This window comes from Malaya genurostris, chromosome 3 (assembly GCF_030247185.1).
Source record: "Malaya genurostris strain Urasoe2022 chromosome 3, Malgen_1.1, whole genome shotgun sequence".
Taxonomy (NCBI): domain Eukaryota; kingdom Metazoa; phylum Arthropoda; class Insecta; order Diptera; family Culicidae; genus Malaya; species Malaya genurostris.
Genome location: NC_080572.1, coordinates 248,586,518 through 248,601,381, shown reverse-complemented (window position 1 = coordinate 248,601,381; position 14,864 = coordinate 248,586,518). Strand labels below are relative to the sequence as shown.

General features: G+C 36.0%; 1 protein-coding gene across 9 annotated transcripts in view; it reads right to left on the bottom strand.

The window, feature by feature from the left end:
- Positions 1-14,864, bottom strand: part of LOC131435325 (protein GDAP2 homolog) — a 215,121-nt gene that overhangs the window by 89,492 nt on the left and 110,765 nt on the right. For all 9 annotated transcript variants that reach the window (XM_058603073.1, XM_058603076.1, XM_058603077.1 and 6 more), the window contains one exon: positions 11,541-11,638. In XM_058603073.1, the coding sequence (XP_058459056.1) occupies positions 11,541-11,638 (98 nt within the window). The remainder of the gene's footprint in view (positions 1-11,540; positions 11,639-14,864) is intronic.

Genomic DNA, 14,864 nt, shown 5'->3' with positions numbered 1-14,864 from the left:
TTTACATGTCGTGTAAGTTTCATCTTTTCTTTCTGTGCGGCTTAGTTCCCGAAATAAAATATAGAAAACTTTCGACTCTCTGGAATACTTTTAAACTACCCGGAATTCGCGTGTCGATTTTGTCTCAAAGATTCTCGAGTTTTCTAAAACATCTAACATATGACTTTGGCTTTTCATGTGGGATTCCGAAGTTATTCGTTTGTAATGCAATTTTTATTTATGCGAGCATAAAAACAGACGGTTCCAAACGGGAAAGACGATACTGTGCTCAAACTTGATAACTGGTGATAGGTCATGGTGGAACATTAATGTACAAAATATCCGGGAAGAAGACGCCTCAAAGAATTAAGAATAAATTATTAAATTAAATTAAGAAAATGATTTTAAACTTCGGCTGAAAATCATTTTTGCCTCATATAAAATCTTCAATTTCCTAAGGACCTGACTTCCGGTTCCGGAATAACAGGGTGGCGAGTGAAAAAACTTTAATTTCATTAGTTTGCTTTTAAAGAAGAATTTTTACAGATGGGCTAGTTTCTCAAACATAGTAAATAAATTCCTTCAACTCAAAGGTTTGGCAAGTTGACAATCAAACAAAGTCACATCGGATAAACCGGTTTTCAGAATCCGGTTCAGAAAGCGCCGTAGTAGTAGTGAAAAATATCCTAAACGGAACTCGCTCACTTTTCTCCGAGATGACTTTTCCGATTTTCTCGAACTTAACGTATTCAAATGAAACATCTTACGGTCCTTTGCGGGATTCCTGAATGTCCGGAGCTGACTTCCAGCTTCGAAGTTACAGTGTGATTCAAAACTGTTCTAATATATTGACGTTTGCTCTACCGGTCCGCAGGATGCGAGTACCAGGATGGTTCATGTACCGGATTTAGGAATCAAAATCTTCAAAACGTACTTGATTTACTTTACTCCGGGATTGCTCAATCAAATTTCACAAACAAAAGTATTTCGAAGCTACAGGGTGAAGTGTGTTTGAAATTTCAAACCGTCATTTAGATCGATATCGAAACAAAAGGATTATAATTTCTAATTTTGGTATAAAACTATTTCAATTTGTCGATTATGCTAGTTTACGTGTATATATTTTTCTATTCAAAATAGATGATGATATTCCAAGAATACCACAGAAAAATTTCTGAGAGTCAGAGTGATATGAGACAAGCATCATCACACTACAAGGTGGATCAAATAAGTTTTTTTCGAATTAATACTTTAGTAAAGTAATATTTTAACCCTTCATTCGAACAATTTCTCAACTAGGTCAACAAGACTCGAGAAGCCCTTCCAGTAAACTTTATTTTGAAATCACTGTTTCTCGACAACGATTGCATTTAGCAAAACATTGCACAGTGGGGAAAAAGGGACCAAAAACGCGACGATTTTTTGGAGGCATAATACAGCTGACCACAAAGCATTTTTTTGGTGTAAAAAGGTCAGTAAAATCGATTCCATGTATTTAGAAGGACCGCTCGAAACGCTATCATGTTCATTTTACCCCAAGTTACCTTTTTATACTGCATTGTATTCAAGCTGAACTATATAACATGAAACCAAAGAACTTGCAGAAGAGCGAATAGAATGTTTCCGATGTAAAAAAGTCTAACAAATCGATTGCATATAGTTTTTTTGACAGCAGAAAACTCGTTGCACCGTTTTACCCCATTTCTTTTCTAGTTATAATATTCAGTTGAAATATGATCTACAATCCAAAAGCAGATCCAATGCGATCTATCAATATTGGTTCATAATACGTGCAAAAACATCTGTGATCCAATTAAACACAATGAAAATGACAGTACTAGCCTGTTTAACCCGTTTTAGCCCAATTTATATCAAAAGTCGTATTTCTGGTTAAACTTTCTCTCGCATACCGAAAGCAGGCTGATTGCGGTTGATGAAAATCGATTGATATTACGAAGAAAGACCTGAAAATAGGAATCTACAAATGAATTCAATGATCGCACGAATCTTGTTATACCGTTTTACCCCAATTTATCCTTTAACTGAGTCTTAAGATTTTGCTCAACATTGAATTCATTCGTAATCCTATTTTCAGGTCTTTCTTCGTAATATCAATCGATTTTCATCACCCGCAATCAGCCTGTTTTCGGTATGCGAGAGAAAGTTTAACCAGAAATACGACTTTTGATATAAATTGGGGTAAAACGGGTTAAACAGGCTAGTACTGTCATTCCCATTGTGTTTAATTGGATCACAGATGTTTTGCACGTAATATGAACCAACATTGGTAGGTCATATTGGATCTGCTTCGGGATTGTAAATCTGAATTCAACATAAAATTATATTTGAGGGAAAATTTAGGTAAAACGATGTAGCACGAAGCATGCTATCTGTAAATTATTATTTGAGGTTATATGCGAAACAGTCTTGTTTAACCAAAATTGGTCCAAACACCGATCAGTAGAACTTTTTTTTCTGTAAATTCATCGAAGAAGATGACTGAGGGTAAAACAGAAAACAGTTGTTTGCGGTCAATCTTATTAAAAACAATCCATTTATCTAACTTATGAATATGTCAGGAATACCTTCCGATTGGTGGAATTGAATTTTTTCCTGAGTTACACAGTTAATTTTCAAGGTAAAGTCAGAAAAAAGAGTAATTGGAGCAAAACGGGCCTGATAGTGAATTTTGCGGATATTCTTACTATTATAAATTAATTCTACAGAAAATTTTTCCTAAGAAATACTAATTTTGAAAATATTTGCTCATGTTTTTATAAAATTATTGAGCAAAGTCGCGTTTTTGATCGTTTTTTACCCACTGTGCATTGTATCGCATCTAGTATTTCATTGAAAATTTTACGAATTTTTATAGAATTCTCGCGAAAATAATTTTAAAATTATTTATTATTTATTTGAAAAATCCGAACTTTTTTGTTCATTATTTCTTCATCTTGACCTACAATGCAATAAACAATAAAATAAAGTCACAATCCACCTAATGGTGTAATGATGCTATATTTCATATTACTTATATTTTTAGATATATCATTAGACCATTCTTCCAACAATAAAATTTTAAATTTAAATGAAAACTAGAATGTTCATTTGGGTATAAACTAACATAACCTCTCCAAATTGTAAACAACTATGCCATATTAAGCAGAATTTTCCCAGCTTCGCTCTAAAGGTTAGAAATTTGCAGCACACTTCACTCTCTAGCTCCGAAACCGCGAGTCAGATGTGGATGAATTTCAATAAGAAGTGTATCGAAAATAAGCTATCCACATACATTTGTGTTGTACGCATGTATTTGTGATGGTTTTTTATGCTCAGATCACAGCATGCTGTGTCTTTGGCTGTCAGCTTTCGTTTGTTTACCTGTTTCTGCGGTTGAAATTCTGCGTTTTCAAAATGTCGCGTATTGAAAAGGAAGTGAAAATTAAGGTTCTGGACACATAGCTAAGTGAGAAGGGTATTACTATGCGAAAATTGGCGAAGCGGTTTGAAATTCGCCATCGCAGTGTTGATACCATCATTATTAAGTTTGGGGAATACTATTTTTTGGATGAGCTACCACGAAGAGGCAGAAAACCCGGTTCTTCCAACCCGAAACTGGAACAGAAAGTGAAGCAGAAAATCTCGAAAGTGTAGAATAGAAGAAGCAAGCAGCAACAAGGGCCCGGAAATTGTATTCGCGTCTTTTGCAGTGTCCGGATGCATGCGTTTTGATGGACGATGAGACTTATGTAATGGAGGACTCAAAAACCCTTCCAGGTCCACAATACTTTACTGTCGTCTTTGGGGAGGATGTGAGCGATGCGGACGGGTCGATTCATGTGGAGAAATTCGGTCGAAAGGTACTGGTATGGCAAACAATGTGTTCCTGTGGTTTGAAGTCAACCATTTTTTACACTACCGGAACTATAAATGCAGAAATCTATTTATCTGAGTGTCTCCAGAAGAGATTGGTGCCTTCATATAAGAAGCATAGTACACCCCCACTGTTTTGGCTGGATTTAGCGTCGGCTTACTATGCCAAAACCACTCTCAATTGGATGGCGGAAAAGAGTATAAATTTCGTTGAGAAAAATGTCAATCCGCCAAATTGCCCTCAGCTTCGAACCATCGAACGTTACTGGGCAATCGCGAAGAGGGTCTTCAAGAAGACTGGTAAGGCAGTTGAGAACATGCAGGAGTTCAAAAAAATTTAGGCTCAAGCGTCCAAAAAATGCGATGCAGCACTTGTCCGGAACTTGATGAAGAGCGTTCGATCAAAAGTTCGAAAATTCGTGAAGGAATAACTTAAATATTATTCGGTTTTCATTATATTCAAATTTAACCTCGTACAATAAAGGATTAATTTTTAGTTTGAATAAAATATCGTTTTTTATCATAATTTGAAAGAAAAATTTGTGGGCAGCTTATTTTCGAAACACTCCTTAGCAGTTTATGGGACCATGAGACCTTTCATTTGATAACAAATTCAGTCATCTCTGAGAAAATCAAGTGAGTTCCGCTTTGAAGGTTTGGACCATTTAGCAAGCAGCTGTCATAACCTTCATAAATCAAAACAGTTTTGTCGCTTCGCCGGCTTACCATTTTAAATATGTCTTAACCTACAGTTTCGGAACCGGAATAAAATTGAGCCTAAGTTTGTGGAAATCGGTTCAACCATCTTCGAGAAAATCGAGTGAATATTTTTATCTCTTACACACACACACACACACACACACACACACACACACACACACACACACACACACACACACACACACACACACACACACACACACACACACACACACACACACACACACACACACACACACACACACACACACACACACACACACACACATTTAGCTATCTCGACGAACTGATTCGAATGGTACATGACACTCGGCCTTCGGTTCAAAAGTCAGTTTTCACAGTGATTGCACATCCTTTCTATATGAGAAGGGCAAAATTTGAAAAAAAAAATAACAGTCAAAACTGCATATAAAAATCAGCCGGGTTTGCATTTAAAATTTTTAATTTTTTTTATCAAAATTTTTACTCTTTACCCGCTCTATTTGTGGAGTTAGGGTGGTTTTTCAAATTTTCATTTTTATTAATTTTTAAAAAACCTCTTTAGCAAAAAACTTTAAACAAATCAGGAATATTTTAAAAAAGATTTCGAAATTTTCGATGTATTTTATTAGCACTTACAATTTTGGTACCACTCTAGAAAATGAAATTTATGACCACTGACCGTCGGCATATCGATACGAATTCATATTAATATTTTGCTGCCATTTTCAAGTGAAGCTCCCAGAATTCATCGTCTGTTGAATAACCGTACCTAGTCATTTGAAGTTTTGCTTGCTCAGTTTCAAGTGCCAAGTAGTCTAGCTACTTCGTTGTCTTCGCTGTTGATAGTGAACAAGTTCAAATTGCATAGAATTATAAATGGAGTTAAGTATTAAAAATGAGAACTGAAGGAGGAAACTATTAATTTATGTGTATTCTTTCATTGATATTTCAGCTACCTGGTTTGTTTTTAATCTATTATGTTGAACCAATTCGAATGTTTACATAAACCTCATTTGAAGGCCGCTCTCACACTATTGTAAGAAAATGTTTTGTTACTTCTAGAGATCAACTGACGGTGGTTGAACTGAGCTTTGTTTTGAAGAGAATCGATTGAAGAATTGAATGCTACCGGTTCGGTACGTCAGCGAACGTTGTGTGTGTCAGAGTGTGAAGTTTACTGCAGTAGTAAGATTGTCAGTATGTTTCACATTCGGCTTCAATTGAATTGAATGAAATTTTACTGCACTTCTCTAGATTGTACATAAAAACTAAATCATTTATGAGTATATTACGCTGTATTATTTCCAGATCTTGAGAAAATGTGGGCGTAATATCAGACTTTTAAAAAAATAAATCATTCGAAAAACTATGCGTCTCCATCAAGATATCATCAGATAGAGTTGCATGGTATTAAGTTTTATAATCATATATCACTTGCCCTTAGAACTAAATACCATGCGTTTCCATCTGCATATATCAAATATATCGACAAATACACTGTGGTCAATTTTAATCTCACATTTTTGTTATATTTTGTAAAAGCTCTAAAGAACATTAAAATATAGTTATTTTGCAGAAGAAAGTATTCCCAGACACCAAGCGCAATATCAAGACAAATTCGAAACCAAGTTAAATCTAAAATCTATTAGTTTTATGGCAAACTGTTCGTCGATGTTCTGTACCACATGATATGAATAGCCAAGTTGCCTGAAATATCTCAACAAGACAGCTAGAATCAAACGGCTTAAGCCCATAAAGACGAGTAAATCAAACTGAGAAAGGACAATCAGTTGATACGGATCTTCATCTTCGGGACAAAACGACTACAAACATTTTTCGCCAAGTGCATGTTATAAAGCAGCCGCTTATCTATTAAATATTCTAAAAGATACAACATACTTAGCGAAAAGAATTTATTCCCTAAAACTCAAAAACACCTTCTTTGATCTAAAATCAAAACACCTTCTTTGATCTAAAATATCATAAATTGGTAGCACCCAAATTCAATTAAAATTAAAAAAAAATCATGAAAACTATAGATGTTATGTAGTTTCGATTTTTTTAAATCGTCTTCAATTTTAATACTTTTGATCGCATTTTAGCTCCACTACCAGTAAAGTAAAGCACCAAAACTGGTCAGTAAAGTAAAGTAAAGAACCAAAACTTAGCACAAAAATAATACTAAATTTGAGCTAAATTGGAAATTAAAAAAAATGATGATTTTCGGCAGAACTGTATGGAAGTGAATAAAATTATCAATGAAAAAGGTACAAACCGATGTTTTGCCAAATCCTACCATTTTCAAGAGATCGTTATTTTAAAATAAAGTTTATTGTCAGGTGTACAACTTTGCTTCCGCCGTTTTCCGATAGGTGGCTGTACCGGCTGAGGCTGGTCAAAATACATAGATGATAATTCCTTTAAAGTGAGTGTGTACAGTGCCTAACGAATTGTCATCGCCATTTCAGTGACAGTTGTTCTTGTTTTCGTATTATTCGCGCTCGAAAATGTCTGTTTATGTGCCCAATTCTCGCCATTTGCGGAAAGTTTTACTTTTCTGTTACAATTCGAAAAAATGCAGCTGAAGAGCATCGAATGCTCTCAGAAACTTACGGTGATGCTGCTCTTAGTAAAAGAACGTATCGGGAGTGGTTTCAACGTTTTAAAAATGGTGATTTCGATGACGAAATCAAACATGGTGGTGGAAGAGAAAAAACTTCAAAGATGAACTACTAGAAGCATTGCTTGATGAAGACTCGTGCCAAACCCAAGAAGACCTTGCCGATTCGTTGGAAGTGAGTCAGCAAGCCATTTCAAAACGTCTCAAGGCCCTGGGCATGATTCAGAAAGAAGGAAACTGGGTGCCGTACGAGTTGAAACCGTGGGACATCGAGCGCCGTCTATTTGTATGTGACCAACTGCTTCAAAGACAAAATCGTAAGGCATTTTTACATCGAATCGTAACCGGTGATGAAAAGTGGGTTCGATACGATAATCCTTAACGCAGAAAATCACGGGGAAAGCCCGGGAATGCTACTTCGTCGAAGGCAAAACCGAATATTCACGGCGCCAAGGTTATGATTTGTATTTGGTGGGATCAGCCCGGTGTGATTTACTAAGAGCTCTTAAAACCGGGTGAAACCATTACAGGAGATCACTACCTAACGCAACTGATGCGCCTTAGTCGCGCGCTAAAAGAAAAGCGGCCACAATATCAAGAGCGACATGACAATGTCATCCTCCAACACGACAATGCTCGGCCTCACGTCGCAAAAGTGGTCAAAAAGTACCTGGAAACGCTGAAATGGGAAGTCTTACCCCATACGCCGTATTCCCCAGATGTCGCCCCTTTCTGACTTCCACCTATTCCGTTCGATGGCACACGGCCTGGCAGATCAACATTTTCAATTCTTCGAAGAGTTGGAAAAATTGATTGCTTCATGGATAGTGTCAAAAGAGGACTCCTTTTTTCGAGCCGGGTTCCTAAAACTGCCGGAAAGATGGAAGAAAGTTGTCGCTAGCGACGGACAATACTTTGAATAATACATCTGTAAGCACTTTTTCGCAATAAAGCTATTAATTTTGAAAAAAAAACGGCGGAAGCAAAGTTGTACACCTGATAAAAATCTCCAACTTTCGGTCGTCTTCGAATGCTTTGCAAGTCTTGTTAACCTAGATACAACATTTTTCTAATATTTTAATTATGTATTATTTGGAAATAACAATTAAACAAAAATCTTTCAACTATTTTTAAACTAATCAAATTAAGCTCCATTATTTTGCTAGATCCATTGCTAGATAGATCAATCTATTATATTACATTATATTTCATATGTTATCAAGTTTGTAAACAAAATCACCTTTTCGGCTGGAACCACTCCCCAGCACTCAACGGAAAAAAAGATTAATGAAAGTACTAAGGAATAGCAGAAATGAAAATTTGCGAGAATATTACCGCCGAGACAGAACTCGAACCCGTAACTTGTCCTATTGGGGGAAATGACCATTCATATTAAATATCACTTGGAAAACAGTCTAATTCAAATCTGTACAATATCAGTAAAGAAACTTATTTTAATCTAATTTTATTTCGCCGAAAGGCATTTCGACGGACACCATTTCGTCTAATGGATCATTTCGTCGAAAGCCATGTTTTTGGCATTTCACCAAATCGAAACTCATTTCAAGAGTTTCAGAAATACTTCGGTGCATTAACCAGGTGGATTTACGCAGCACGAACACTTTACCTTCCGTTGGATTTTACGTAGACACCAAATTTTGCGTTGGGTATACCGGGCAAAACAAATAAACCTAGACACATTGTTATTTTGCTGCCTTCGACGGTTACTCATCGGCATAACTAGTGGCCTAAAGCAGTTTTGCCTTAAACCGTTTACGAAGCACTGCCCTAGTCAGTTAGTAGGAGAAATTTTCTTCTAAACTAAATAAAACAATAAAACTGAGCACGGCATGTTACAAAACTTTTATAAATCATTTAGGAATTAACCTTATTTTGTGCTAGGGCACATAACCAATTTCACTATCTTTACGTTTCGTCTTAGATTCGTCAGTGCAGAGCAGTTCAAATTGAACTGCTTAGTTCAAACTTAAACAGTTCAATTCGAAACGCTAAACAAACGTAAAATTATTGCTATTTGCAACTCAATTGTAACAAACACCGAAGTGCTAAGGCTTTCCTGACGTGCCGAACAAAAACAAATAGAATTAATTCCTAAATGACCATCTGAATCGGCCAGTACTAGCCGAAACTTGTTTTCGTTCGGCATGTCAGGAAAGACTTAGAACTTTGGTGTTGCAAACAGTAATAACTTTACGTTTGTTTAGCGGTTCAAATTGAACTGTCTAAGTTAGCACTAAGCAGTTTCATTTGAACTGCTCTGAACTGACTAGTCACTGACGAAACGTAAAGATAGTCTTAAAAATCGTTTTTTCCTAGTTAACCATTTCGGCAACTAAGATTTCGATAATATGAATGGACATACATTTTTAGTACACATGTGCAAAAAACAAACAATGTTTGACCCTTCCGGGTCAACTACCATAAAGGTCAAAGTTAGGGTAAATAAAAGCGATATAAAAATAATAATAATCAGGTTCAAAATCCGGAAAATTCAAGTGGTTTGTTAATTTAACCTCAACAATTTTTCCTCTTTATGGACTTCTCTGACTAATGGTGACTTGTTGTTAACAAATTGCAACAATAATAACTCTTATTATTAATTGCGATTTAGTCACAGCATCAAAATTTGTTACTTGGATATAACCAACTATTTCTAGATCCAAATTATTGAACATACGATTCTTAGCTTGAAAATTGAGGCTTCAATTGATTCAATTGATCTGAATATAAGTAAACAAACGTGAACTATACAACACAAAAAAATAACAAATTTCGCTCTTACTTGAACAAATGTTGGCAGTACTCTCCTAAATTTGAATTTCTGGACAAGTTAACTTGAAACAACAAGCCGTTTTGCACGTTTTGTTTATTTTTTTCAAAATTGATCTAGATTGTCCTTTGAAAGAGACCAAAGTGTCATTTTGTGATGAAGTCTACATGTTCAGATAGTTTCTTTCAAATCTGACAGGCTGCTTCCAAATCCAAATACGATTTGGTGCGAGATTCGTTAAATATCAAGTGAACGCACAATACTTTGGCAATCAGCATGAAGGGAACAGAATACCATGCGTCCTCATACAATCTCAATTTCGCGGAGACGCTCGGTCATCAACATAAAAACATTTGAACATTTTGTTTAACTTCTCGAAATACGTCGTCATCAAACCCTTTTAGCTTCTCCTAAATTTAGAACTCAAATAACCGAAAGCTTAAAATATTTTAAAACTATGTTTGGGAAAGTAATGTTCTTCAAATGAAGAGAATAGAAAAAGAGATGAAATTTTAGGTCTAAAACTTTCTGATAGAAATCCACCCTAAAAGCACTATTTTTTTAAATTGTCTATCCCCACGAATCGAAATATTTGCTGGGATCACGAACTATTATCCAGTTACCAAACCGAATTGACTAAATTTCCAAACCGGACACTCAAGTTGCTGCCGTTTATAAACGATCGAAAAAAAACTTCAAACTACGAACATCTCAATGATGCTTCTAATTAAACAAGTGCACTTTCACGCTAATCAAGTCCATAATCACGTTTCCTGCATGACGTGATCGACGCCCGTATTGATTTTATCCTTTTTCGGTGACAACCGCAATCAACTGGTTTCGTTTGCTGACGAGATGTAACCTATTTCTGTTCTTTTTTTTCGTAGAATCTTGCCTTAGTTGATGATGAGAAAGGAAATGTGCTACTACTGTCCCTAGATGGCGTTGAACTTGAGCCATTCGCGTGTATTGTTTTTTTTTTCCTGCTGCTGGCAAACATAGTATTTCATTTCTCACGAGTAAACAGTTACTGAGCCCAGCCTAAATTTAGCAGTATAGCATTATCAACAAAAATAGAGATAGCGAAGAGTCACAATCTGAGTCAATAGATCGCGTTGCAGACGAAACTGCGCACATTGGCATCGTGCTAATCGCGAGTAGTTTTTCCAGCACAGCATCAACCACGCGGCTGAACAAAAACATGACTAATGAATCGGTGGACTTTGCAATTAGCGACGATTTAAACTATTTGTTTACTTTGTCTTGTAAAGGTTCCTCATCACACTCGTAATAATTGTTGAACTAACTTGGTGATAATTGGTACTACATGGTGATTGAATGTTGAAATCAGCATTACAGTAACGGTCTAACAAGCGTGACTAATGTCACAATGGAATGAATTCAAGTACGTGTAGCCGGCACTGAACGGAACTATGTTCGATTTCTGGGAATTATGAAAACATGATTTTTTGCTTCAAGTTTAGCCAGATGATGTTCTAGCATAGCCTTTGAAGTTGGCAATAAACCGAAGGTGGTTGAACAATGGTTTAACAGAGGCTAAGACAGTAGACCTACCTTTCTTGGTGTTCTATTCCTTCCAAGCCATCGTCCAGCACACTTTCGTACACCATCCGTGGACGATCGCCTAGGAGTCGCTCGCGGTCGAGATCACCCTGGTGAAAGAAATTGAAAAATAGGAGTTAGTAATTCAGTTTAGTAATTAGTTAGTATACTGATTTACTCTGATTGCATCAAACGAGAAGCGCAACAAGGATTTTCCATGAGTAAACGGCGAACACGAATTTCAGAATATACTTATAACTAAGTTGACTATTTTATTTACAATACACAACATAAGCAACTTATTTTTACGTTTCGGTTTTAAAATCTGTCGTCCATATCTACATATCTCTAGAGCAGGGGTTCCCAAAGTGGTCGATATAGACCCCTTGGGGTCGATATCCTTTTTGCGGGGGTCGACGTAAACGAAAACTGACTATGGGGGTCGACGAGGTCTAGAAATCGACCCCCTATTGTTTGATATAAATTGTTATTTGATATATTTACGCTAAAAAAGTTGTGTTTATTTGAACATCCGCAGACATTGGTAATTATTTTACATCAATATTAAAAGAGCAAGAAACTGAATTTTCAAAGGAATTTGTTGTTGGGGGGTCTGAGGCCTAAGTTAATTTTAGTAAAGGGGTCCATGACCCAAAAAAGTTTGGGAACCCCTGCTCTAGAGACACCGCTAAGAGGGATATTTAGGCAACCTACGTGGCCAAATGTGAAGATGGTCGGGTAAGCATGTTTTCTAACCCGAGTCCGACCCGTGCCCGATCGAAAACAAAAAAAAAACTTTTACCCCTCCCCCTTTTGCTGAAGCAAAGTTAATTTCACTAACATAAAAGAGTTGTGTTTGCCCCACCTGTTTCTACCACATTGGTCGGGTATTGGTAGTAATCGCGATCTGTCTGTTATTTTGTTGTCCGTGTTTGTGAAAATAAGTTATTTTCTAGTGCTAGTGTATGCGCAGCTCAGTTCAGTATCTAAACAGTTCGAATGTATCGTGGAAAATGGAATGTGTTCAAAAAGGTATTGATCAAATGATTCTATATATGATAAGCTGCCCTTACACGTGACAATATTATTGTCAATCCAAAGTATTGTCAATACCATCAATCCAATTGGTTTGATAACTAGAGTCCGAGTTTTTCGAGAAATTCAAGTGTTTGGTGCTTTAAATATTGCCAATGAATATTAAAATATTGAGAGAAGAGGCCATTGCACATATTTAACAGTTTCTTTCTGGAGAGAAAGTATTGTCGGATTGATGGGCAGTTTTGATTTTTTGACAATATTATCGTCAATCCAAAGAAGTTTCCATTACACGATCAAAAGTATTGTCAATACTCCTTGTATTGACAATAATATTGTCTCGTGTAAGGGCTGCTATAGACTTTACTAAGTTGGCACTAAATTAAACTATTTTTAATATTGGTCCGTTTTGCTTGATTTTAAAATTAAATATATGGTTAATCATCATGGAAAAGTTTAATGATCCTGTACGATTCCGCAAAACTATCAGTACATGCTTCAGAAATGTTGAGACCAAAAGTCAGTCGCGATTTTTTATGATCTTAAGAAAAATCCTAAAATGAGTGCAATAAAACAAAACTTAGAAAAATGGAAAAATCGAATGTAATTATCAATATGTTATTTTGCCATTCACGGGACCATCAGGAGTTAAAATAACGACTCCACTCGAGTTATTTCAAAGAATGAAACAGAAAAGTATAAATTTCGATAAGAAATTGCAATATATTGAGAATTTTCTTTTAAATATGTATGACTATTCGGAACAAGAAAAACAAATGCTTAAACCAAAAATTGCCAAGCTCAAATCAAATATTAAGCAAAGATGGAGTTTAACGAACAAGAAGGTTAATAAGTTCCGGATAACTTACGATGATTGGCTTCAGGAAACAAGCCGAAGCAATCGGGTCGACCAGCAGTAACTGTAGTACAAAAGTAGTGGACGTAGAAAGAGTATTTACGGAGGAACGCAAATCTCGAAAAACTAAGTTACGCTACTCAGAATTCGTTCGTTTTGTCTGGTAAACGGGATGCTGCCCGTTGTATGAAGTAATTCGTAATACAAAAACATGTTTTAATCCACCTAGTGATGTAACGATGCCTTTCTCATATTACTTATAACATCATAAATATTGCTGTGGAATTCACTAAAACAACTGTTCATTGAATAGAAATAGTTTGTTCGGACCTAATCTAACAAACTCTACAAATCCTGTTTACCCTGTAGTTCCAGAATTGGAAGTAGTATCCACAAAAAAATCCGTAATTCCGTATGAAACTGTAAGACTTTTCCTTTGAAGTTATAAGTTTGTGAAAATCGATTTGGCCATCGTGAAGGAAAGCGAGTGAGATCCTTTTAGCAGTTTTTAATCACCATTTCCAATTCTTCCAAAACCGGAACTGGAACGGCTGTGAAAATGCATATTTTTTCAAGTAAATTTTAATTCAATGACATTCATTTATTCTTTCGGTCGCACTTATCATAGAATAGCTAAAATTTTTATCAATCGCAGCACCGTCTTTTACCAATATTAAACACTAGTAGCAGACATCCGTAACCGTTTCTTCATAGCGTTTACGAAATAGATCAAAGCACGCATCGTTCGTTTTGTGTTTTCTTCTTCCACCGAACCACCATGTACCGATGTTGTACATATTGTCATTGTACATGGCGATTTGAAAACTAAAACTTTGACACTCATCTGGCCCTGTAACTGCGGAACCGGAGGTCGGATCTGGATGAAATTTCACAGTAGCTTTAAAAATAATATGAGCTTCAAATCAAATCAAGATTTGTGAAAATCGGTTCAAGCATCGCTGAGAAATCGAAGTGAGTTCTTTTTTCTGGAATTTTTCTTCCTCAATTTCGGTGCTTCCGGAACAGTAAAAGGGAGGGCCAGTCGTGCCGAATTAAGTTTTCATGCCCACAAACTAACAAGCTCTGCAAACTAGAAGAATTTATCAGACAGTTTTATGGGATTTGTACCTGGTTTTGACCATCGTTCGTGAATAATACTAATGAACCTTTCATTTAAATTTTAGTTTGAGAATAGGTTGAGCCATTTTTGAGAAAATTTAGTGCACTTTTTCTTTAATTTTCATATATTACCATGTACCATAACCATTAGGCCTTTCATTTGAATCTAAGTTTGTAAAAATCGATTTAGTCATCTCTGAAAAAAGTGAGTGCATATTTTTTCCCATTTTTTGGTGCATATCATCCTATAACTCCGGAACCGGAAGTCCGATCGGGATAAAATTCAATAACAGACTGTGGCACCATTAGGTCTTTCATTTGAATCT